Genomic DNA, 27,409 nt, shown 5'->3' on the forward strand with positions numbered 1-27,409 from the left:
GATAATGGTAAGGAATATCAGGCTACTCTGAAATTTGACAGCCACCTGGAATCTTGGGACTGATAACACTGCGTAAACCAGTAGCAGTCAGAGGAGTTGTTGAGAAGTGCCAGTTCCTGGATTGGCTAATTTGAGCTCTATTTTTTTGTAAATAAATTGAGTCTCTGAAACAACTTCACATGTTGAAAGGGATTTTGTATTTGTGGATTGTTTTTTTCCCTTGAGTCAGAGTATTATAGTACGTCCTTTCCTTTTTTATTGTTTAACTGTGACAGTATTTCATATTTTTAACCCAAGACAGTTGGCTTTCCAAAAATACTGGGAACCAATTCATGATGTAATCATCCTCACCCAAATCCCAAATTGTGGAAAAACTCCGTTTTCTCACTGTTATTTATAGTTAATGCTTTTTCACACATGAAGACTTGTAAATTGTCTAAGTAGATCCTTGGGAGGTGCGGTAGACTTCTATCCCTTGAGTTATATAGTTATTTTGCTTTGGTTTTTCTTAAACCTTAATGTTAAAGTTTTTAAACATACTAGTTTACGTCTGTGGCCTGGGCTTGACTATGGACTCACACTAGACTAGAAAGTACTCTTGTTTATAGTAGTTTGGGATACTTATTTGCCTTTTATCACTTATACTGAAAAAAAGTAAATAGTTATAAAAGTAGAAACATCAATTTTCTTCTACTTTATTTCCTACTACGTCTTTTCTGCTATAATATGTAGTTTTTGCTTTTATCATATTTCTTAAGTCCTGAAGTAGATGAATGTGTGTATATGTGCATGCACGTGTATGTGTGTACTTACACACATGGAAGTACTGTTTTCACATAGTTGTGATTTTCCTTCCACTGCATCTTACTTCTGAGCTGTAGTTGTTAAACTTAAGGGAAAGTAAGTTTCCTCAAAACGCATTAAAGTGGATTGTTAATACGTAACCTAAAACACATTTGGCTTTTTTTTTTTAGCAGGAATAATTTTGAATTCACTGGAAATTAAGTTACAATTGTTGCAGTTTTATTCATGTAGACTTAGCATTTGTGTCACTCACAATTCTTAATTATCTTAGTACATATTTTATATGGCACAATATCTGCACTCGTACCATCTCCAGCCTCCGCTGAGAGTGTAACACATGGCACCAAAGTAATAAAAATATAAGCTCTAGAGTGAGAAGCAAAGCTGAAACAAGCCATTTTTACATATAACTTAAGTTTAGGTTCTGTGTAGTAGGTTGATCCCTTACTTAACCTTTAATAAAATTGGATTCGAGGGTATCTATATATAAATAAAAAATAAAGTTAATTTTGTTTCATAATTCCATGTGAGCAAGTGCCTAGGAATGTATTACAATGACATTTAAACTTTAGCATTAGTCCTATTGGCTGAAAAATTGCTTTGCTTTTTAAGCAACTGTTTTTGAGGTTAAACATTAAAAAGCTAAGTTGTTGCCATTTGGGAAGGTTATTAAGATGATTATTGTTAAGACTATGTGATCATATCTGTACTGATTGAATCTGCCTGTATTTGACCTTTAATCTCCTGCAAAGTTATCTAAGAAGTCATTTCCACTTTTTACATAATTTGGAAATTAAAATTTGTTACAAATCTGGATATGTTTAAGACTTCATCTCCACAAACCTCTCATGCCCTGCAGATTTCCCTTAGTGGGCTCTCTAGTTGTATGTGCATCTAGATCGAGGTCAGATTCTTTGTGTCAGAATGTTAATTAGCGTATTTGTACACACGGAATCTCCAAGTACAGTTCCAGATGTTGGGTGAAAAGGGAGGCGTCTCAGCTCAGCTGGCCGCGTCGGCCTGTGTCTTCATGTGGTGCAGTTACGGTGGTGTCCGGGGGGTGGCAGGAGATGGGAGTGAAGGGGTATAATCTCCTTCTCTCCCACCCCTACCCACCTTCCCCAGAACGCAGCCTTTTGAAACCGTTGGAGACACGTGAGACACTCAGAAGTGCTTTGAATCAGCCCTGACAGTTGTAAAAGATGAGTCATGGCTGTTTCTCTGCAATATATAGACGTTTCCATTTCAGATAATAAAGATCAATTGAAATATACCAACATCCAGACCCCGGCCCTGGCACGCACCACCTTTAATCTGCTCCTGCTGCCTTGCCTGGGATGCCCCACCCAGATTCAAACGTATTCGGCCTTTTTCTCTGATCAAAATTTCCCTAGGATAATTTCAGTTCTCATAATCACATAGTGATTTTCCTGAACAATTCTGACTTAATGAAATGTTATTATTTTAAAAACAATGATTTGTTCAGTGCATAATTACACGAGATTTTATTCTTTTTAAAGAAATACATGATACTGCTTATATGTGGAATCTAAAAAAATGGTACAAATGAACCTATTTACAAAACAGAAATAGAGTCACAGATGTAGAAAATAAACTTACGGTTACCAGGGGGGGAAAGGGAGAGGGGAGGGATAAATTGGGAGATTGGGATTGACATAGACACACTACTATATATATAATAGATAACTAATAAGGACCTACCGTATAGCACAGGGAACTTTACTCAGTACTCTGTAATGACCTGTATGGGAATAGAATCTAAAAAAGAGTGGATAGGGCTTCCCTGGTGGTGCAGTGGTTGAGAGTCTGCCTGCTGATGCAGGGGACACAGGTTTGTGCCCCGGTCCGGGAAGATCCCACATGCCGCGGAGCGGCTGGGCCCGTGAGCCATGGCCGCTGAGCCTGCACGTCTGGAGCCTGTGCTCTGCAATGGGAGAGGCCACAACAGTGAGAGGCCCGCGTACCACACACACACAAATAAATAAATAAATAAATAAATAAATAAATAAATAAATAAATAAATATAAATAAAAAAGAGTAGATACATGTATAACTGAATCACTTTACAGCAAAAACTCACAAAACATTGTAAATCCACTATACTCCAATAAAAATTAATTTAAAAAAACTATAAGGTATCAATTGAAGCAACAACAAAAAACATCCCTTGACTTTGTGTTTGGGCTCTTGAATAAGGAAGTGCATGCCCTATATTCATGCAGCCTGTTAAAAATATTCACTCTGTCATACTAATGAACATGTATCACCCTAACACATTACTCTGCCAGGGTATTTTAATTTAGAAAGAAAATTCCTAGAGGTAACAGTAGTGGTTCTAGATCCTGGTTCTGATGAAAGGACTCTGGGCCCTGTGAGAGAGGTAAGGGATGTATTTTGTTTATGCCTCCCCGGTGTTCTTTAAACCATGTCAAATGGTTGACTCTTCCAGCAATACCTCAGTGCCTTTTTGCAGGAAGAGGAAAATGTTTTAAGTGTCCTGTACCCAGAAGACCAAGAGCTTTGAAAGAGTCAGATAAGCTGGTCTTTGACTCCTGGCTCTGCCATTTACACTCATGCAACCTTGAACGTGGGACTCAACCTCCCTGAATGTTAGTTGTTTCTTCTTTTTTAAATGAGATAATAGTGATACTTTTCCATGCACAAGTGTTGTGACTCCTTGAAATAATATATGCAGGGCTCCTGAAGCAACACCTGGTGCATAATACATGCTCAGCAGTTAACAGCTCTTACCATTATGATGATGAAGATGGTAATAATAGTAAAGCATTCACTACTCTATGGAGGCTTTTTTTTTTTTACATTCTTAATAGAACTGGTAATAGTATCTGAAAATTCAGATTTCTTTGTCAGTACTCTAAGTAGATTTAATATTTGGGGACTGCTTTATTTGTTTTTTTACTTTTTTGTGTTTTTTATTTGGCTGTGCCGTGTGGCATGCGGGATCTTAGTTCCCCGACCAGGGATCAAACCCGTGCCCCCTGCATTGGGAGTGCCAGGTCTTAACCACTGGACCACCAGGGAAGTCCTGGGGCTGTTTTATTTAATAAAACTTTTAAAAACATTTGATTGCTTAAATGCTTTTTTATTGTTACAAATAAACAGGGACTTTTCTAAGTATGGTCCCTGGACCAGACATCGTCATACCCTAAGAACTTGTTAGAAGTGTAAACTTCGGGTCTCATTCAGGTCCTCCTAAATCAAAAACTCTGGAGGTTTTCCCAAGGCCTCCAGGAAATATTGATGCCCATTCAAGTTTGAGAGTCACTGCTTTAGAATATATGGGAAACACAGTAAAGGGTGACATTCATGATCCTACCTTCCGGAAATAACCACTGTTAAAATTATATTTCCTTCTAGTCTTTTCTCTGTTTATGTGTGTATATACAATGTGTGTGTTCTTCTAGTCTTTTTCCTATGCCTATGTATATATACTTTTTAAAAAACATATGATCATATTGTACTATGTGGGTTTTATAGTCTACATTTCCACCTTCAATATTATGTCATGACCATTACCCCATGTCATTAAATTTTATTTGAAAACATTTTTAACCATATGACTACCTATGATACCATTCTGAGTGTCTCATAATTTATTAACCAACCCCTTAGCCATTTGAGTTGTTTCCAGATGTGCTGGAGGAACACAGCAGCATAAGTGAAAATTTGTATTCGTAAATCACTATGAATATCTATGATTGCATCCTTAGCGTAAATGTATTTATTACAAGGGTGGAATTGCTGGGTCCAACAGTATGAGCATTGTTTTAGCTCTTACTATATATTGCCCAATCATCTGTCAGAAAAGAGGTGCCAGTTTGTACTCTTAATGGTTAGGGAAAGTGTGCATTCCCCAAAGTAGCTCTAGGAATTAGTCCTTTTGAGTATGCGTCCAGTTTGATAGAAGAATGTTTTATGAACTGTAAGTCAGTAAGATACCAGTCGACATCTCCTAGTCTTTGTCCTGGCCTACACTTTTGTACTCAGAAACATCAATGGTAGGTGCTGTCTTAGAACTTGTCTCTTAGATGCTAAGGTTGATTTCAAAGTTTTACTCTTCCCATATTACCTGCCTTTCACCTCACGCTGACTCTACAAGTTTTCTTGAAAGGCTGTTGGAGCTCTTCTCGTGTGCTGTGGAACAAGCCTTCTGGGCAACATGGGTGTCATGGTGATCCTGGGTACCTAGGGCTGTAGGGATTGAGAACGGCTAGAAGGCCTTCTAGGAAGAGAACAACGAATTGCTTTTGTCGGTAGTATCGCAAGACAATTCAGAAACACTTCATATTAAATCTTGCTAGAGAGGGAATTGTGGAAGAGACCTGAGATCGAATGTGAAGTAAGTGCTAAATTAGTGGAAATAATGTTTTATCCTTACGGAGGATATCCTGTATTCGTTCAGCTTAAATAGCTATGGTGAAGGCTGGTTTGTGATACCTTTATTTTTTCTTTTTTTCTAACTTTATTGAGATATAACTGACATACAGCACTGTATAAGATGTACGGCATAATGATTTGACTTACATATATCATAAATGATTATCACAGTATGTTTAGTTAACATCCATCATTTCCTATAAATACAAATATTTTCTGAATCTTGCAGAACTTTTTTTAAAAAAATTAATTGTGGGACTTCCCTGGTGGCGCAGTGTTTAAGAATCTGCCTGCCAGTTCAGGGGAGATGGGTTCAAGCCCTGGTCTGGGAAGATCCCACATGCCGTGGAGCAGCTAAGCCCGTGCACCACAACTACTGAGCCTGCGCTCTAGAGCCCGAGAGCCACAACTACTGAGCCTGCGTGCCACAACTACTGAAGCCCACGTGCCTAGAGCCCGTGCTCCGCAACAAGAGAAGCCACTGCAGTGAGAAGCCCGTGCATCACAAGGAAGAGTAGCCCTCGCTCGCCGTAACTAGAGAAAGTCTGCGTGTCGCAACAAAGATCCAACACAGCCATAAATAAATAAATTAAATAAATAAATTTATTTTTAAAAAGTTAATTGAATTTTACACTGGGAAGAGATCTTAGAACTTATCAGTTCTGATACCATTATTTCACAGATCAGGAAGCCAAGGTCAGGAGTGCTTCAGTGACTTGTTCAAGGATATATAACTAGTTAATGAGAGACCTAAGAGTTGAAGCCAAATGTGCTGACTTCTTTTAATTTTTTTAAATTAATTTTTATTCAAGTATAGTTGCTTTACAATGTTGGGTTAGTTTCTGCTGTACAGCAAAGTGAATCAGTTATACGTATACATATATCCCCTCTTTTTTTAGACTTCCTTCCCATTTCGGTCACCCAGAGCATTGAGTAGAGGTCCCTGTGCTATACAGTAGGTTCTCATGAGTTATCTATTTTATACATAGTATCACTAGTGTATAAATGTCAGTCCCAATCTCCCATTTCATCCTATCCCCTCTTCCCCCCTTGGTATCCATAAATTTGTTCTCTATGTCTGTGTCTCTATTTCTGCTCTGCGAGTAAGTTCATCTGTACTGTTTTTCTAGATTCCACGTACGTGCTGACTTCTTTTGAGATCAATTCTTTCCCCCACTCACGTCATGTGGCTCTTCATAAAATGAGACTTAACAGTACGAGCTTGGAGGATACCTGTTGGTGTACAATTTCCCTAGGGAATTCTCACACATCTGTACTTGAAATGGATTACCAAAGGGTGTGATACTGTTACTGATCCTATGAGAAGTTGTGATTGCTGGAACTTATTCTTTGATCATCCATTTATTTTAGTTTATATTGTATTATCCAGGACGTCTCCTGGAGGTCTCCAGGGTAACTGGGTCTCCCTCGGTGCTGACATTTCCAACTTCCCAGGCAGTCAGAAGGTTGTCCTTGAACTGGGGAACTTGAATGGAAGGACGGTGAGGTCTAGGAGGACACTGAATGACCCAGTGCACTCCGGGAACTGACCCCTGTGGGCTGCTTCAGACTGCCACCATTTAGAAATCTTCAGTCCTCTAGGAAATGAAATCAGGCCTCCTAAATTTTATCTTGGCCCTACTTTTGATCACAGACCTCTGAGAAGCTTATGAACTTGGGGGCCCTCTCTCCGGAAGTGTGCCACCATGCAAATGTCGATTTATTTTGCATTCCATTTCAGGAGATTATGAATTCCCTGAGTGAACCTCTGTTTTAGAGAAACTTTTCCAGTATACGTTTTTCTCTCCTTTGCAGATTTCATGTAACATAATCATGAAAAGAGCACTTTTAAAAATTTTTTTATTTTTTTTTGCGGTACGTGGGCCTCTCACTGTTGTGGCCTCTGCCGTTGCGGAGCACAGGCTCCGGACGTGCAGGCTCAGCGGCCATGGCTCACGGGCCCAGCTGCCCCGCGGCATGTGGGATCTTCCCGGACCGGGGCACGAACCCGCGTCCCCTGCATCGGCAGGCGGACTCTCAACCACTGCGCCACCAGGGAAGCCCGAAAAGAGTATTTTATATTTATGTCGTGCTTTCCAATGTAGAGAACCATTTTGTCCACCTTTGGGCCCCTGCCACAGTCCTATCAATCGGTGCTATTATCCCCACTTGGCAGATGAGAAAACTGAAGCTCAGAAAACACAAGGATTTCCTTGAAGTCCTTTGGTCAGAAAGCCACTGAATGGTACTTGGCATCTGGAACCAGGTCTTCTGGCCAGATCCACTGGGCTTTGGTCTGTACTGCCTGACATTACGTCAACAATAACGTGGAAATCCGGCAAGCAAAAATGAGATTACCTCCCACGTTTAAAAGAATGATGGGGAAACCCTACACAGATGCCAGGTTTACAACGTGAATTATTTATGGCGCAGCCATGGAAAGGGACTTGCAGGATAAAGCAGCCATGGTGGTGTGCACTGGGGAGGCCCACTGCTCTGTTGCTGGGTAATCGTATTTACAAGTGACTGAGAGACCCTTCTATTCCATCTTATCCTGGAACACAGATATCACATGGCCAAGAAGGGCACCAAGGGGAAACTGTAAAATGATATTTTTCTTCACGGGTTAGAAGGGCTTCTGGACTCGTTCACACCGACACACATAAATCAGATGCCACTTTTGTTGGAGCCATTTGGCAGGGTGTTTGGCTTTCTCAAAAAAATCTTTTTTTATTTAAATTGTACTCTTCCCTTGACTAGATCAGAAGAGTAACAGTTTTAGTATGTTTCACACGGCAGCAACGCTTTGTATGTATTAAGTGAACAAAATGCCTGTTTTAAAAATGTGTTGCCAGAAGGCTAAGCAGACAATTGCCAGAATGACAGTGTGGCCTCGAATTCCCCGCAGAATAAATTTGAGAGCTGTCATGAGACATCCCAGCTTACTTTGATTGCATCGATGATGCCCAGAAAAAGAAGCAGCCTCAGACCCCCGCCTTCTCCATCCAGTTAAGGTTTAGCAGATCGTCATCTATAAAGCGTGCTGTTCCCTGCAGTAGGATGATGCTGTTTTAAGTAAAAGCCACTGCCTTTGTACTGATTAGCGCCCATCATGTATTTTGAATTGTTTTTGATGATTTCCTTTCCATGCACCTTATTCTTATTTAATTATAAAAATAGTCCGTACTTGTAATCACATGGAATTCTCGAAAAAGAAAATTAATAGTTTACCCTTTATTCTGCTGGTTCAAATCCCTTTCCCACCTTACTTTCCCCTCTTTGAGGAAACCACTATTAACAATTTGCTATGTATCCTACTCTTCTCTTTTTTTCACGTAAATATTTCCTCATATACATTAAATATGGGTTTTCTTTCTTCTGTATTTTTTCAATAATGAAATCGTAGCAAACTTAGTACATCCTTAATTTTTAAGAATTAGAGTGTAGATCTCTTTCTAGGTCAAAACATACAAATCTATGTCATTCATTTTAATAACTGGAAACATTTCGTCGGGTGGCTGTAGCGTCCATTATTCTGCTTCTCACCTATTGGTGAACATTCTGGTTGTTTCCAGTGTTTGACTACAGCAAACATTTATTATTACAATATGAGCATCATTTTATAAGCTTTATGATCATCTTCCATTCAGTGAAGTATGTAGCTAAAGAAGTGAAAAAGGTAGAAACCTTCCCTCTCCAGCTGTCATCTGTAATCATGCACTTCTATAATTAGTAGCCTCTTCCATGGTAATAAAATCTTAGAGGTTTACGTGCAGGATATCTCTTTATATCTGGAGCGGCCCTAGAAGTAGCTTTTATTTTGCGTTGGAGTCATTTGTGGTTAGCTTCTGTGTATGGATTCACTGCAGAGCAGAGGTGATCTTTCAGCTGTCATCATGTCCCATCTAGACCCCTTCAACAGTGAATCAATTACTTGGGTTTGGGCAAATCCAGTATACTCATGATAGACTACCCAATCAACCATGGTTTGCTAGTTTTACCTTGTTAGACAATAGCCTTAGATTTTCCTGAGTGAGAGAGCCTGGGTTTTAGGGTGAGTTAATTTAAAAAGCGTTCTGTGGTATTTTGGAATTAGGGAGGGAGGGAACGTTGCTTTGATGACGTGAAAAATTTGCCCAGATCGCCTGGATTGCTTAATATCCAATAAATGATGTTACTGGCCACGTGGTTCCGGGTTTTGAGTACTCGGGAAGAATTCTTATCATCAGTATGACTATGAAAACAACCAATTTCCGTACGTGAAAACCAGCGCCTGCTTCTTAATGGGGCCACAATGCCTGTTGCATCCCATCAGATGTATAACTAACGAGGAGAATGACAGTTTTGCACGATTGTAGCCTTTACAAAATAACAGTTGCACGGCAAAGCAGCCGTACTTGAGGCCCTTGAAAGAAGCATACATGGTCCTTTTGCAGGTAATAAAATGGAAAATCCAATTTGCAATTGCAGAAGCAGCCTCTGAGTGACAAATGATCTTTAGGGCAGCGCCGGCCAGAGGGTCACCACTAATCACGGCGCAGGCTGGCTCCCCGCGTGGCCCGGGCCTCCCCGCTGGAGAGGGAGCGGAGGGAATCTGTGTCGGGGAGTCAGCCAGCGTGTCCGCGGATGCTCCACTTTCTAGCTTATTAGATCCTCTTTGTCACAGTGCTTAATGCTGCCGTCTGGTCCTTGTTAGAACAGCACCAGAGCGCCCTTTCAGGCTTCTAATCCAGGAGGTGGGCGAGGGCCCCTAACTAGAGCCAGCGAAGCGTGCGGCAAGTTAGGGCTCCTGCAGCCTGACTGACGGGCTGAGATGCTTCCTGCATCTTATTACCGGAAAGGGAACCCACCTCGGACAGCTGACGGAGAGGCTCAGCTGAGGCCAGGGTAACTTGTTGCTGAGCCCATCGGGATCGGGGTGGGGGGCAGGTGTCAGCTTTTCCCACGGGATAATGGCCGAGCTCCACGCGTTAGCTTAGCCCTCTTCTGAAATTACCAGCCTTCGGAGCGAGGTGGGAGAGCCGGAGACACAGAGCCGGCTGGGAGGGCCCAGCTGCACAGAAGCAGGTACTGTGTTCTCCACCAGTGACATGAACCCGGAAAACAAAATCAGCACATCCTGTCCCCCCGAGCCTGCTTGTAGCTGGAAGAGTCGGCGCTGGGCTTGGCTTGTGCGGTTTCCAGCTCTGCCATCTGTAATGGTTGCCTGCTTTAAGCTGTGCTGTGGGCATTAAGCATGGGTTTCATGGTGCTTTGTTAAAAAAAAAAAAAAAATGCACAGCATCAACCACAAAGCTACTGTTTCGTTCCCGCCCCCGCCATCACTCTGTTCTGTTAGGCTTCCCAGTTCTGGTCTTCTGTGAAGCATCTGTGAACCTGAAGTCTGTCTGATACTAACTCTGACGTAGGGTTGTTTGATAATAAACTAAATAAATGGGGGAGGGGAGGGTAACTCCTCTCTCCACCCTCCCCTCCCTCAGCTGGGACGTACAGATGAGGTGCAAGTGATAGAAATGAAATTGCCCGTGAAGACCCTCTAGTCCTTTGTGCGAACCCCAACTTCCAGACATCAGTCGAAGACCCCTTTGCCCCGAAGGGAACGCGTCCAACTCCCATCCTGCGTTTCCTGCGAGCTCCAGTTAGCAGCCGTCACTAGCCTTCCCCTCTGCCGTCTCCATGGACGGTGCTGAAATAGAGACGTTGCTAGGCATTGACAGATCTCCGGGGGCTTAGAGGCTTCAGACGAGACGGCCCAGGGAACATAGCTGACCCTTCTTGACACTGTTCCCCCAGGTCTGTCCTGCACGTGTGGCAAGCGGGGAGCATCGAAGTTTAGCACGTTATTCTCAGAGGATGACCGGCTAACAAGACTGCCGGCTTAGTCAGGGGCTGTTACTAAGTGAGCAAGAGGCCGTGTACATTCCAAAGTGGGTTTGTAGGCTGTTGGTATGAGCGTGCAGGCTCTTCCTTTTTGCACCTGTATGTAAATCTCAAGGATAATCCATTAAAACCTGCTCATAATGTCTGTACTTTTGGAGTAGTGGGCAAACCTTGGACCTGGGTGGCAGGAAGCTGGTGATGCAGCCTGGAAAAGAAGAGAGGGTCGTCGTCTTCTCACTGTCCCCAGGCAAACCTGGAATAGCTGAGGCTCGTCTTTGAGGTCCTTCCTAGACCCGTTCCCTGGTCCACGTTGCTCTCATATTGACCCAGAGCCCTGAAAATACAGCGTCCTGAGAGATCTTCTGTGCTCTAAACATAGCCACCTCCCCACCCTTCTTCCACAGAGTTAAAAAAAAAAAAAAACACCAAAAAACGATATTCCTGTGATACCCATCTGACCCAGAGGTTAAAAGGAAAACAGTCCAGTTGAGTAAATTTGTGGTAATATGTGAATGACAGGGAGTCCTGGAAGCTTGTTCAACAGATACAACTCTACCCACTGGAAATTTAGACCGGATTTTTCATTAGAATAACCAATTTGGGGGGTGGGGATGAGGAGGAAAGATATTTAGAGCAGAACCGCCTTTATCAGGGAGATCCCCTTTGCTTAGGAATTGGATATGCTTTCCAGGCCTTTTTTTTTAAAAAACATATCTTTTTTCCAAAGGTCTCATGTATTATTTCTTTTCGTAGTTGATTCCATGCTGATGTCAGTGGGCAGGGCCTGGACGCTGGAAGATGATACTGTGTAAGCGTAGGTTGTCTACAAGGTGAATGTTTTAAGAGAGATGCTTTTGCCTCTAGTGCCTCCGCCTCCAACTTTTTAGTGAATTGCTTACCCTGTGGTTACTGTCACCTGGTAGCTCAGCCATTCCCTCAATGACCATGCTTCCTAAGAATAGTGGGCAGCATAACACACTCTGTGTTTAAAACAGGACACTTCAGAAATACAGACTTGTTTTAAATAGAAGACTTTTTCCAGGAATTTTTACTACATTCATTTTTAGGAAATGTGGAAATTGGAGAAGAAGTAATGAGAGAATGATATGGACAAGAGGACACAGAGTATAGAGGAAATGAGAATTATAGTGAAATTTAACCAAGCGATCAGTTTGATTCTTGGGAAGCTGAAAACCCCTTCCTTTCTCCAAGTAAAGATAAAAACAAAATATATATAAATGGCAGTCCATTGCCAACAAGGTTACACCCTGGTAGGATACTCAGCTAAACCGAATATGTGCGATGTTTGGATTTCCATTTACCCCAAGCAATTTTCTGACTCATGGTTGAGAGAATAAAGCTCATTAATTTCTCAAGTGATTTAATATCTGACTAATGATGTTTAACCATTAAGATGAGGAAATTGACAATATTGATCATCTTGGAGAGAAATGTATCTGCTTATTTTTGTACTGAACACCAGCAGATTCTAAGTAGCTTTGGAAAGATCATGATGAATTGCTTGCTCTTAATATTTAGTCATATCCGCTATCTTTAAACGCATTTTATGAAATGGTAATCACTTTTATATTGGTCTTTTCTTTCTCCATTATTCTGAATAGTTGCAAGTTCATAGAGGCACACCTCAGAGATATTGTAGTTTGGATTTCAGACCACCGCAATAAAGCAAATATCACAATAAAGGCATTCACACCAGTTTGTTGGTTTCCCAGTACATATAAAAATTACATTTACACTATACTGTAGTCTGTTAAATGTGCAATAGCGTTATATCTAAAATAACAATGTACATACTTTAATTAAAAATAATTTATTGCTAAAAAATGCTAACCATCATCTGAGCCTTCAGTGACTTGTGGTAGTAACATCAAAGATCGCTGACCACAGATCGCTATAACATATATAATAATAATGAAAAGGATATTGCAAGAATTACCAAAATGTGACACAGAGACACAAAGTAAGCAAATGATGTTGGAAAAATGATACCAGCAGACTTGTTGGACATCGGGTTGCCACAAACCTTCACTTCATAAAAATGCAATATCTGGGGCTTCCCTGGTGGCGCAGTGGTTGAGAGTCCGCCTGCCGATGCAGGGGACACGGGTTCGTGCCCCTATCCCGGAGGATCCCACATGCCGCGCAGCGGCTGGGCCCGCGAGCCATGGCCGCGGAGCCTGTGTGTCCGGAGCCTGTGCTCCGCAACGGGAGAGGCCACAGCAGTGAGAGGCCCGCGTACAGCAAAGGAAAAAAAAAAAAAAAAAAAAAAAAAAAATGCAATATCTGCAAACCACAATAAAGTGAAGCATGATAAAACAAGTTCTGCCTGTATAACAAAAAGAAGACAGATTCAAGGTATCGATTCTTTTGTTTTAAGAAGAAATACTACATCATCCTAGTAAACATTTTCTTTTCGTTTCCAAAGCTCAGATTAGCTAGGAAATTGATGTGCTTTGTGCAGTGCTTGCATCCTAGAATATGTTTTCCTTATCCCGAAGTTATCATTTATGACAATATTGGCCGTAGAGCCTGAGAACAGGACAGATATGGCACTTCGGTTGTGTCCTGGGAAGAATAATTGCTTGGTGTCTTTCCTCAGAAAACCTTGGACTGTAGACCAGGGATCTGCAAATGGACTTCCTCCGTAAGACTTTTAGGGAAAGGATTTCAGTGAGTCTGCCAAGTAAAGGACATACAGCTCTGCTGTGTAACATCTGTCCCTGTGTCTTTCATAGGCAAGCAGGTTCTAGGAAGCTCTTTCTCACGCTGCCTTTTCCATTTTTAAATATACCAAACAGAAAAACATAGAGAGTCGACTGATCCATCCATCAACAGGTGGTACCCAGATGCTGGCTGCCTTCATTAACTCATCCTTGGTTGATCTAGGTTGACATGTAACCTGATAGCTTCACCAAGCATTGTAGGAAAAATAAGAGATTTGGAGTCAGAAGCCTTAGATTCAAATCCCCACTCTGACATTTTCTGATCTTGGACATATTACTTAATTTCCCCCCAGGTTTCCATTTCTTTGTCTCTAAAGCGATGTCAATTACTGACCTTAGGGATTGTTGGAGAATCAAAGGAGGAAATGCTTTTTGCAGGTAATTTGTCAACTGGTAGGGGCTGTACGCGTGTGCGTTTTTACCCTCACCGTGTTGATGAGACTCATTTAGTGCTGATTCCGAGGTGTGCTTATGGTACCCGAATGAGGCGATAATTATTCTACTTGGGCAGTATTCTTATCTCTCTTCACTCGTGTCCTGCTTTGGTGAAAAGTGGTGTTGATTGGTTCAGGTTTATTTTATTTTATTTTTTGAATTTAATTTTATTTTTTTATACAACAGGTTCTTACTAGTTATCTATTTTATACATATCAGTGTATACCTGTCAATCCCAATCTCCCAATTCATCACACTACCACCACCCCCCGCCATTTTCCCGCCTTGGTGTCCGTACGTTTGTTCTCTACATCGTTGTCTCTTTCTGCCCTGCAAACCGGTTCATCTGTACCGTTTTTCTAGGTTCCACAAGGGTCAGGTTTAGATCAGATTGGACAAGTGGTGATGCACACTGTCAAGATGGAATTTGGGGAGGTTCTGCCACTAATGGTTCTCTCGATCTTGGAGGGCCATTGTTGTTTCTGTAGCAAATACTTGGGAAAATGAAGCAAATGCTTCATTTGCAAGAATTCCAAGTTTACTTCCTTCTTACATCTTTCCTCTCCTCGCTCTCTCCTCCCTCCCTCCCTCCGTCCCTCCCTTCTTAATTTCTTGGGCCAGTGTACAGTCACTGACATGGCATGTATATCAGTGATGACTTTTGGTAAAACTTTTTAAAAGAAATGAAATGACTCAAAAAATGCTTAAGGTTGTGCTCTGATTACTGGGCAGGAATTACTTCTTAGATTTGATTTCTGTTGGTTGGATGACCTTCACCTTTTTTTTTTCCCCCTCCTTCTTTTTAGGAAACTTGGATTTAACTGGTCAGAAGCAGATATTCAAAGCAGAGAACAACCCCTGGGTTACCCCCATTGCTGACCAATTCCAGCTTGGTGTGTCCCATGTGTTTGAATACATCCGCTCTGAGACGTACAAATAGTAAGTAGACTGTGGTTTTCTGAAATAGACTGGTTTTACAGTATTCATAATTATGCCATTTTTAAAAACCTATTGTGTGATCTTGTCATTGGTGGCACCGAGCTCAGAGCATTTTAAAATTTTATTAATAACCACATGTAATTGTCTCTGTTATTTATAGATTATTGTTAATTGATATTTTCAAAGGGAATTAATACCAATTTTGTTTAGAAATCTTTTAAGGTATTAAATTGGCTGACTGTGCATGGCACTAAGGAGATTCACCAGATACATAAAGATCAGAACATACCTTTTTCTCCTTTGAATGTAAAGAATAACAAACATTATGAACAAAATTGTTAAGTGGTTTATTTATAAAATCAGTAGGGAATACTAAGGAAGCATCATCCTATTCTTCAGAAGCTTTTACTCTAGTGAGATAATAATCTCTCTAAGAGAAGAGATAAGGCAGAAGACGAGGAGGAATCAGCTAGCTTAAGTCATAGCATCAAAATCTCTCAAGTCCTCCCCTCTGGTCAAGGGCACCTGTGGGGACCCAGCCTTAAAACCAAACTATTCCCACCTCTTTCTTCCTCAGTTTGTCTGGGTTGGAAGGAATTCTACCACCCCCACCTACCCTGTTGTTACTATTAATCTTCTGTCATTATTTCCCCCTCATCCACTCCCCAGCCCCAAATTGAAGTGAGCATTTCTCTCAATGCTCAGTGACCCCTAACACCAAAATCCTGTCACCGCTAGTTTTAAGCAAATGCAAATAACTTGAAACAATTCATAGTCAGGTTTAACCTGTTCCTGTGTCTGGTACCAACTTTCGAGAATTTAATATGCCAACTCTTAGAGAAGACCTAGGAGATCATTAAAAGTTACATTCAGTTTGGAGTCTCCCATTTTTTGGTATCAGAAATACGCTCCCCCCTGCAAACTCAACACAGCTCTCCCGGAATCTGTGTTGGGACAGTGGGTCGGACTTAAGTGACGGGGCAGAGTCCTTGCCTGTGAATGGCCATCTGTGGCTCTGGTAGCACATGTCCCCGTATGCCATGCTCCTGGTTACACATCTGGGACTCCTTATGGTATATTTCCATCTGACAGAATCACAGAGAAGATGAGCTGTGAAAGAAGAATGGTGTTCAGGGGAAATAGACTAAAATTGCCAAAGTGATGGCGTATCATATGCGAATGCAGCGTAAAGCATGGTTTAGATTTCTTCGAAGATGATACCTTAACATTTATCACATGTCATAAGACTTACCTTAAGAGTAAACTGAGAGACGTATAGGCTATGTGTTATTGTTTCATGAACTACATAGATATGTGCAATTATTATAGATACATAGTTTTTTTAAAAAAGAATGAACATAGCTCAGCCTTGAAAATTTGTTTAATTATGAAAATGTGTGAAAATATAGTTGCAAATGAACAGTTTATTGTTCGTTTGGTTTCTCTTAAATTGTTAATTGTTGCTAGCATTGGCTTTACTTAAGGCTCTAATTTTTTGTTAGTAAATGGAGGGTTATGTAGAGCTTGGTTTGTAGGGTATGCTTTTAGAAAACCATTGTATATGATACCTACAGAAAAATAAATAAGCTCCTATTATTCTAGAATTGGGGGAAATACTCTGTTGTTTTTTCTGGTTAACAGTTTTTTAATTTGCCATACACTAATTTAGAATTTACAGAGAATTTAGAATACATTGTGTATGAAAGTGCTTCTAATTTTAATTTCATTTGAAAAGATTTCATTGTGAATGTATGGATTTTGTATTACCTTTGCGTCATGAGGCTATTAATCACCATTCTATGCTGTTACAAACTATTTCCGTTTATTTGAACATCGTTAGGATTCTGGATGAGTGAGTGGTGTGTTGCATTGATTGAGTTTATTGGGAAGTTCTTTGAAAGGGAATCTGTGACATTTTAATCTGTGACATATTTGATGTATATATTCTTGTCTGTTTTATTAGCATCTTATATTTAAGGATCAGAGTAAGCAGTCTGCCTATTAGCTTATTTTTTATGTGTTTGTTTTCCTCGTGGAGAATTATCTTTTGTCCAGTTAAATCAACATTAGAAAGCTTAAACAAGCATGGGAGAGCCATTGTCCGCTTTCTAGGGGGACCAATCAGTACTCTGTTGGCTGCTTTTAGAAGAGTCTGTGTGAGCCTCTGCTGGGAGAATGCACTTGACATTAAACTCCTGGGGGCAGGGACCTCCCTCAAAGTGAATTCCCTTAGAGTTTTCCCCTTCTCTCCTTGGGAAAGAGAAGAATGTTAACGGCTTCCTGTATCCCAGCTTTCTGCCCTCCTGTTCTCCCAGTGAAGTAGTTACCTTCATTCCTTGATCAAACATACCAGCTGGAAACATGGACTGTGAACTAAGGAAGACACTGCCTCAAGCTCTTAGCCTTTTTAAAAAGATGCTTGTACAAAAACGGCACCACTGTGTTTCACTGACGTTTTAAATTTAAGGTCCTCTTTTACATGAATAGGTATATCCTCATGTAACTAGAAGCCAACTTAATTCTTTCATTTTTTTAAGCAGCCACTTCATAATTAGAGGACCTTTAGTATCCTTCTCAACTCTCTGAAAAAAAAAAAAACTCTAATTAGCAGGTATTTGGCTACTTTTGTAAAGCTGTACACATGAGGACTTGCAAGGAGGCAATTTATTCGTTACACCTGTATTTTTTTAAACAAGGCAAATGTCTCAATCAGTACCTTAGCCTTAGATCCTTTATTCTGAAACCTCTGGTTTCCAATCTTCACTTCCTTGTTTCTTTTTATATAAGTCACCTACATCCCTTCCGATGAAAAAATCCTTTTTTTAATATTGATCTTTAGCCTGTCATAAAAGCATATTTTATTTTATTTATTTATTTTTTAGAAATTTATTTATTTATTTATTTTTGGCTGCGTTGGGTCTTCGTTGCTGTGCGTGGGCTTCTCATTGCAGTGGCTTCTCTTGTGGAGCACGGGCTCCAGGCGCGCGGGCTTCAGTAGTTGTGGCACACAGGCTCAATAGTTATGGCTCACGGGCTCTAGAGTGCAGGCCCAGTAGCTGTGGCACACGGGCTTAGTTGCTCCACAGCATGTGGAATCTTCCCGGACCAGGGCTCGAACCCATGTCCCCCTGCATTGGCAGGCCAACTCTTAACCACTGCGCCCCCAGGGAAGCCCGTAAAAGCATATTTAAAATTTTTATTCTGGCACTTAAAATACCAGTGAATCTCCTTCCTCTTTTTTCTTGTTAACCAATCGACCCATTACCTAAATGAGAGCATTGAGAACTCACCAGCGCATTTTATATCCCTTCATGTCCGCAGTTGAAGTTCAAGGTGACCTTCCTGTTCTAAGCACATCCTGAGAGGCCTCCCAAGTCTCTAGCAGTGACAGGCAGGGAAGATGGATGATCTGATTTCCAGACTCTAACGGACTCCAGGAGGAGACATGGATGTTTGAAACAAAACAGGGAAGTCGGTGTTCAGGAAGAATTAAAATACTTGGCAGTGATTTAAGCTGATGAAGATGAAGCAGGAGGGGATGTGGGCAGGTGTGGCTGCGAGGATGCCGAGGTGTGATTCTTCAGGAGATTGTTCTTTTGAGTACATTTGGGGCATCCTCATCATTCCTCAGATGGAGGTTGCTCTTTGTTCGTTTATGGTACTTTCAGCAAAGGGAACATATTGGCTGGTGTCATTGCTTTGCCCGCTCATTGTCACTTATTCCCTCTGTTAAGGTAATTTGCTCCGTCTGGATGTTGAGGATCAAACCCTACAGGTGCGTTAGCGTTTTCGGGCTGTTGTTGAGTAACTTCTTCTAGGCAGAATTATGATGGGATAGTCACCGCTCGTTAAGTTTCCAGAAGGCAGATTTTTTTTTTTTTTTTTTTTTTTTTGTCCCCGGGAGAAGTCAGATTGGAGTCAGGATCCTTGATGAGATTCTTTGTGAAAGGGAGTAACTCGCACTTTTCACATTTCCATCAAGGAAGGTGGATAGAAACCACAAGCCATTTTAAAAACTGACACGTTAACTCTTAACAAAAGAAGAGGTTTGACAAATGTTAAGCTGAAAATGTGTCGGTTGAAAGCGACATTTGGAAAACAGGCTTCCTCATGAAGGCTGCAATTTGTAAGGCATGGCAGCCCTAAAGCCTCATCTCCAGCCTGGCATAACTCAAAAGGTGCTCCCCCATCATTTCTCCTGTCTTGTGACTTCCTTTGCACACCAGAGAAAGGTGCCACACTCACTTGCTTTTCTGTTTCGTTTTTTAGTCTTAAATGAAGATGTTTGTACCATTATTAATATTACTTAACAGAAACATTTTAACTAAGCAGTGTTTGGTGAGTGGTGAGCACTGATGGGGAAAATGCTAGCAATTTCTCCTGCCTGGAAGTCTAGCAAAATAAATCATCCTGTTTAGCTATCTTGTAAGGAGGAATAAGTGCTTTGATTCTGCTGCATATGGTTTCTTAGGCTGTTTTACTTGTAGAATTAAAATGAAGTGATGTTTTCTTGTTTTCTGCAGTATGGGCAAACCTATTAGAGGCTGGAATGGGCATACATGGGCTTTATTAAACAACTACTATATCCCCTAGTGGCTGCTGACTCAGAAGATCCTTAAGTTACAGATATATCTGGTATACCAAAAGGCTAAAGAATTTCCAACTTTGGGCTTCCCTGGTGGCGCAGTGGTTGAGAGTCCGCCTGCCGATGCAGGGGACACGGGTTCGTGCCCCGGTCTGGGAAGATCCCACATGCCGCGGAGCGGCTGGGCCCGTGGGCCATGGCCGCTGGGCCTGTGCGTCCGGAGCCTGTGCTCCGCAACGGGAGAGGCCACAGCAGTGAGAGGCCCACATACCCCAAAAAAAAAAAAAAAAAAAAAAAGAATTTCCAACTTAATAAGTGATCCCATTTCTTTAAGACAGCCCTTTGCAGAAGGAAATCCTGCCTAACAAAACTCCTTAAACCTTATTATCTTTCTGGTGAAGTATAAATGGATGCACGGAGCGAGCATGGTTTTATAAATATCACAGAAGGCTGGAGGAGCTGGTTAATCTGCCTGGACCTTGCTAGCAGTTAGTGAATTTTTTACATAGTGACAATAGGTGTGCAAGACGACAAAGACTTTTCTCTTTCATTACTGTATCTGAAAATAGCTCCAGGTAAGCCAGAGAAACACAGTATTTCTTTATAGTAGACATGAAAAAGAAGAACCAATTTTTCCTAAAGCTTTCGACATAAAGATTGTTTTTATTTTAAAAGTTGACTGTGTACTGTGCTCCTGCTAATTTATATTTCCTTTATAGATGCTACATATGTATATTGCGGTTCTTTCTTTAAGTTAATAAATGTATTCTCACATTTCCTCCATAATACAAAATATGATTCAAACTTTTGACATCTCTGCACCTATTTGCATACAAATGTGCTGCATTTAACGAACCTTGCTAAGAAATATCAAAGAGAAAAGGGAAACCCATAAAATATGTTGTATTTCAGGTAGTACTGTGTCCTACCCCTCATTTCATGTTCACTTTAAATGATAAAACTTACATAGCATTCCTTTTTCTCCAGATAGTATGTTACCAGCATAAGGAGTTGACGAATGTTAATTCCACTGAATAATTGTAAGTCAGGATGGGACATAATATCAGCGTTGATCTTTGACTTGGTCCCTCACCTGTTTTCTTTGTGTGGCCTTGAGACATTAATTGCCCTGGTAAATTAATCCTTCCCCTCTTAAGGGAACAAGAGGAAAACAGACTATTTGAGGGAGAGTGCATAACAGTTCCCTCTTCCAAATTTTTTGATAGATTGCTTCATGTAATTTACAATTAAAAGGAGTTTTTCTTTTCCGCTTTTTACTTGTTTAGCACTGTTATTCAGCTGGACTTCAGAGGTCATCAGTATTTTTCCTTTTGCTCAGTGCATGTTCATCATGTCTTCAATACATAAAGTTTTTACATGCCTTTTACAGCTTTACTTTCCTATAATTTGTTAGCTCATTCAAAACAGTTCAGTTTTTTAAGTGGGCGGTGCTTCCCATTTGACATTTCCAGTGTACCTGGAGTCTGGGCAGTAGGGAACTTCCACCCCCTAAACCTATAAAGGTCAAAGGTAAACTCTGTCAGGGATTGAAAACCAGCTTCAGGAAGCTAAGCTGGGATTCCTGAAGGCCTCTAGGAAGCCCCATTTTACACGTATTCTGGAATGTCTTTCACTCTGACGTGCCTTAGATGCAAATGCAGACTTGGGAAAGGCTCCCTCACATAGGCACATTCATTCTCTGGTCCTCCAGTGTGGTCACGCCTCAGCCACGCTGTGCTGGGTGAGCTCTGTGAGATCAGGTTTGACCAGTGAGCTGGAGCTCTGTCAGTCTTCCTGCATTTTATTCCATGACTAGGGCAGGTATCATTAAAGAGTTGCAAGTAGGGCTTCCCTGGTGGCGCAGTGGTTAAAAATCCACCTGCAGGGGACACGGGTTCGTGCCCCTGTCCGGGAAGATCCCACATGCCGTGGAGCAGCTAAGCCCATGCGCCACAACTACTGAGCCTGTGCTCTGGAGCCTGCAAGCCACAACTACTGAACCCACGTGCCACAACTACTGAGCCTGCGCTCTAGAGCCCGTGCTCCACAACAAGAGAAGCCACCACAGTGAGAAGCCGGCACACCTCAACGAAGAGTAGCCCCCGGTCAGCGCAACTAGAGAAAGCCCGCATACAGTGACGAAGACCCAAGACAGCCAAAAATAAATAAATGAATAAATAAATAAATTTATTTTTAAAAAAAGTAGGCCTTGTACTAAAAAAAAAAAAAAAAACAGTTGCAAATAAATTTAGATGGGCAAATGGGAAAAAACACAGCTGCTCCATCAAAGGGAGAAGAGTGTTGTTTACTCCGAATCTCGCCCTACAAGAGGTTTTTACATGTGATTTTAAAGAGCAGGACAATCACGTCTCTCTTCCCCCCACTGTTGATCTCCTCTTTCCTTGTATGTTGACTCTGAAGCGTGCATTCAGCCTGTGTTGTACATCATGTAATGCATGATGCATTACAGTATCCATTTAAGGTAGATGGAATATAGATAATTGGTCCCTCTTGACAGAAGGAAAATAGACGTAGTCTAGACTCCATCTACACTCCAGAAAGGAAATGTGCCAGGTTACTTCCTCTTCCTAAGGAGCTATTTTGAGTTCCATTTTTAGCTGATACTCACTTGAAATAATCATATCGAACTGTTGACTATTGACCTACTCAAAGACATGGCCCGCCCTACATATTGATAACCTTTGTTAACTCCCAGCAGTGTTCAAGTTCAATGCTGGATGCTTTCTGTCCAGCTAAGATGAGTTATTGCCTGCCTTTGCTGTTTTTATTTGAGAGAGAAATGAGTAAGTGGCACTTTATAATCAAACGAAATTGTCTGATTTCTATTCTCTACATGGTAATATCTTGTTTTATTACAGGCTGGCATTTTATTGAGCTCTGGTCTCTTATTCTGCTCAGGCATTGTTGGAGGTTTTGTTTTTGGTTTTTTGTAATTTTGGGCAATTAAAGGTTCTCCTACAATGTCAGACATTTTGGTTTAGAATGCATAATCTGATGAAAAGCGTTTTAGTCGACTGTATTAGATGGAAAGGGTAAATGTGAGTTTTGTGTCCACTGGCCTTTATTGATGCCCAATGTATTCGTCAGCCGTTAAGGAAATAACTCTCCAGATTTTGTTATGTTGTGTTTGTATATCATCTCATATGTATTTTTTAAGATGCATGTTGTAAAAAGTTTGGGGTCAAGAAAATACTGTTTTCCACTATCATAGTTAATTTTTAAATAGTCTCATTTGGAACCCATACAGTTTTATCACCTTCACAATGTACATACTTTTTTTTTTCTCCATCCAGTTAGTGTTTGTTTAGAAAATAAATAAATTGTTACTGAGGTTTTTGTTATTTTACTTAGCGAGGTTACTAAATAAACGCCCTGCTTTTTTTTTTTTCTCTCTTGCTGATACCTAATTTTGTCTAATTTTGGTTTTTTAAGCCACCCCACAGAAATGTATTATCTGACAGTTTAGAACTCCAAGATCAAGGTGTGAGAGAGGTTGGTTTTTTATGAGGGCTGTCGGGGAAGCATCTCTTCCAGGCCTTTCTCCGTGGATTACAGATGGCCGTCTTCTCCCTGTGTCTTTACATTAGCGTCCCTGGAAGTGTCTGTTTCTGTGTCCAAATTTCCCTTTTCTATAAGGACACCAGTCATATTGGATTAAGGCCCACCCTGATGACCTCACTTTAATTTGATTACCCCGCTAAGACCCTAGTATCTTCAGATACGGTCACATTCTGTGTTACCAGGGGTTAGAACTTCAACATGAAGTTTTGGGGGGAAAATTCAGCCCCTAACACTATTGTTACCCCAGTGCATTCAGCTCACCCTGTCTTTCCTCTCTTCTTCCATAGCCCCCCGCAACCTGGGGGGCATATTCTGTTTATTCGTAAATGTGTTGAAATTACTCTGGAAGGTTTAATCCACCTCTCCGCAGTCCCTCCACCATGTCTTTCTTGTGCGTTTAGCTTTCAGACTTAAAGTTTCCTTCAAAAAGTGCACATTCACCATTGTTGCATTTTAGGGACACAAAGGTTAGGCTCTTTTTTTGGCAGATGGGTCAGTGTTTTTAATTTCTAATCATCCCTTAAGAACGGACTATGTTAAAATAGAAGCTGGTTAGAATTTGAAGATCCTCTGGGAGGGAAAGGCACCTTACAGAATCTCCTGCTTTGTCGTAGTCAGCTAGAGAATTGAAGAAGGGAGAGTTCCATAGAGCACCCACCATCGGACCCCGTCGTGTTTCTTTCACAAGAGTCTTATGGCCGGAAGATGCAGCATGGGGGACCTTTGTGCCACCTGGCGGCTTCTTGCACTGGGACCCCCCACTAGTAGATCTGGAATCTTCCCTCTCTGACTTTGTGGTCCTACATTATAGCTCTCCATGTTTTGGTGTGGAGTCAGGAATTTCCTGTTCCATCTTGGGGTTCCAGTCACCACATCTGGAGCCCTTAGGACTTTTATTCCATTTTCCAAGCTTGTCTCAGGAGATCTCTGGCGTCTTACTGGGTGAGATGGAGACTATCAGGAACGGGGCACTGACTTCTCTTCTCATGTAACTAAAGCTGGTTTGCTTCCCCAGCGTGCAGACAGACATCAGAGATGGAGAGTGGTTTCACACGACGCACCGTGGCGTAGAGACCCGGTCATGGGCTCTGCCGGGAGCCGTGAGGAACGGGGAGAACAAAGTCTGTCCTTAGAGCGCCAGCCTTAGAGGTGGTTCCCACCCCCAGTTCTCTCAATGGCAAAGGACCTCATCATGCTTACTCTCAGCTTCCCCATCTTAAAAGCAAGAGGTTCAAACTAGGTCATCTTTAAGAGTCGTCTCAGCACCGATTTCTAATCCTGAATCTTGTTTTTCTGGGAAGCATGTTTTTTTGTTTGTTTGTTTTTTTCCGTGGAAAAACCCTCTTGTTTATTTGATTAAACAAAATAAAATAAGCTGCATAGGAACAATTTTAAAGTCCAAAGAGACACCAGCTTTGTTTTAAGGCTGCAGTAGCTGACACGGCATCTCCTTGCTACCTTCACCAGCCTTCTCTGTGGACCAGAGCGGTACATTCAGAAGCCTGTTAGCTACACAGGAGTTTTTGAACACTTTTCCACTGGTTCTTCACCTGCTCATTGCCTGTCATGCCTGAGGCCTGCAGTATCATTTAAGATTTAAAAGTAAAAATCCAGAAGGCCGGAGGAAAAAAAAAAAACCCACCCCAAACAAAAACCTACCTTAAAGGTTTGGGGGAAAAACCTTTGTTTCTCTGGGAAACACGTTTTATTGTCTATACCAATTCATTATTTTTTTCCAATTTAGTTTAATTCTTGAATTTGCCCCCCACGTGGATTTCCCTTATTGATTTTTTTTGTAAAGGCCACGGAAGATGATGATGGCCCTGAATATAAATTGTTACAGGAAAATAGATACAAGATAAAATTACCAGATCAACCTTTTTATTCTATATTTTATGGAATACCTAATATATATTTGGCAGTAACTTATTCGTACACATGAATTCCTGACACTTTCGATTCTTCAGACTTATTAATCAGTGTAGTCAGCACCAGAGCAATTTTATGAGACTTACCAGTCATCAAAAATTTATTATCAGATAAATCACAGAAACAACGAGCATCTTAATAGGGTAGAGAAAGTGGCATGTAAAGGATCGTTTAAGACTGTGCTTTTTGTTGGTTGTGTGTTATATTTACAGCCAGTATCTGCGAGCTTACTCATAATTTCATGCAAAGACCCAGCAGGGTGATAGTTATCTTCTTAGGTAAAACCTTTTTTCTTTGTTTTTCTCCAGTAGAATATTGTGTTTCGTCTAACTGTAAGACTGAGAACACTCAAGGTACAGAAGGTAGGAAGATCATGTTCCAATGCTAAGCTTACAGCATTTCTTTTAAAATGGTATCTACGTTTTCTTCCGAGTTTCATTACAGCTGTCATCCAGAGTTAAGACTTATGAAGCCTCAGTCCTTTCCTTTGGGACAAAATGGCTAAACCTGAACTCTGAAATGGCATGCGGACATAGCAGTAGACAATTGCCTTGCCTGGGGATGGGCTCCATGGGCACCCTCCTGGCAAATGCGAGACACAGGCTATGTCTGCCGTGTTCCTGGCAGTGTCTTTGAAGAGATAATGATTCTGATGATATAATAAAAGACTTGGGTCTTCGTCGTGTAAGATGAGCTGCTTGGAGGGGAGTTTTTCTGTCCCTCTAGCCCTGTCCTGATTGTCCCAGAATCTCACTATGCTCTGGAACAGGAGGATCATGGCAGTGACCCAGATCAGAGCTGAGCTGACACTGGGGAGCCCTGGTAGAGATCCACTGGGAAGGAACCCAGAACGACAAGGCTGGGTTACGTCCCATTAAAGATACGCCTGCTTCCTGCCTCAGCTCTCTGTAAGTGCTGTTTTCTCTGCCTGGAATGTTTTGTCCTTGTATTTACATACTGAATGCCCAGTTATTCTTCAAGTATCATGTTCAGTCTTGCTTCCTCAGAGACCTTGTTGCCAAGTGTTTCCCTACTGCCCATTTACTCTAGGTCCCTTTTACTGTCTTCCTTCTGAGTCTTTTACCTTAGCAGCAAATTTTTTTTTCTTTTTTTTTTTTTGCGGTACGCGGGCCTCTCACTGTTGTGGCCTCTCCCGTTGCGGAGCACAGGCTCCGGACGCGCAGGCTCAGCGGCCATGGCTCATGGGCCCAGCCGCTCCGCGGCATGTGGGATCTTCCCGGACCGGGGCACGAACCCGTGTCCCCTGCATCGGCAGGCGGACTCTCAACCACTGCGCCACCAGGGAAGCCCAGCAGCAATTTTAATAGTAGTCGTAGTAGTAATAATAACAACGACAATAATAATAATAAGCAATGACTATTTACCACGTGACAGGCATTATGCTAAGCTCATTATATGTGCTATTCAGCATTTTATAACTCAATATTTATTTCTGTGAATATCACGTAGATTTGGGGGGAAGGGGTAAAAGTGCATGTTTTCTCTCCTTTCAGAGGCTAATCTTTTGGGAAGCAATACTGAAGATTCCCTCATTTCTGAGCTATGCACATGGCACCCTCAGTGTCCTGTATGAATGACCCGTCATCTCATGCAGAGGAGCCTCTGACAGGTTTCCCTGATTTCTGCAAGAAAAAACCATTCTGGCGTCCAGAAGAAACCGTGCTGTCGTTCTCAGCTTCTGCTGGTACAGGGTAAACAAGACTGGAGACATTAAATTGCATCCTCAGCCTGTAATATTAAGGCAAGATTCTGTCTTCATAGTAGTCTTCCTTTGTTTGTGTTGATCTCTCTTTTTTTATTTTATAAATTTATTTATTTAGTTAGTTATTTTTGGCTGCATTGGGTTTTCGTTGCTGCACACAGGCTTTCTCTAGTTGCAGCGAGCGGGGGCTACTCTTCGTTGTGGTGCGCGGGCTTCTCATTGCGGTGGCTTCTCTTGTTGCGGAACACGGGCCTTAGGCGCGCAGGCTTCAGTAGTTGTGGCACGTGGGCTCTAGAGCACAGGCTCAGTAGTTGTGGCACGCGGACTCTGTAGTTGTGGCTCGCGGGCTGTAGAGCGCAGGCTCAGTAG

The 27,409-nt window shown here is 41.6% G+C and overlaps 1 protein-coding gene across 3 annotated transcripts in view; it reads left to right on the plus strand.

Annotated features, from left to right (window-relative positions):
* The window catches only part of RSU1 (Ras suppressor protein 1), a 190,952-nt gene that overhangs the window by 85,171 nt on the left and 78,372 nt on the right, over window positions 1-27,409 (plus strand). For all 3 annotated transcript variants that reach the window (XM_081227722.1, XM_081227723.1, XM_081227724.1), the window contains one exon: window positions 15,089-15,221. In XM_081227722.1, the coding sequence (XP_081083848.1) occupies window positions 15,089-15,221 (133 nt within the window). The remainder of the gene's footprint in view (window positions 1-15,088; window positions 15,222-27,409) is intronic.

The sequence above is a fragment of the Mesoplodon bidens genome (assembly GCF_964165515.1).
Source record: "Mesoplodon bidens genome assembly, chromosome: 3".
Lineage (NCBI taxonomy): Eukaryota > Metazoa > Chordata > Mammalia > Artiodactyla > Ziphiidae > Mesoplodon > Mesoplodon bidens.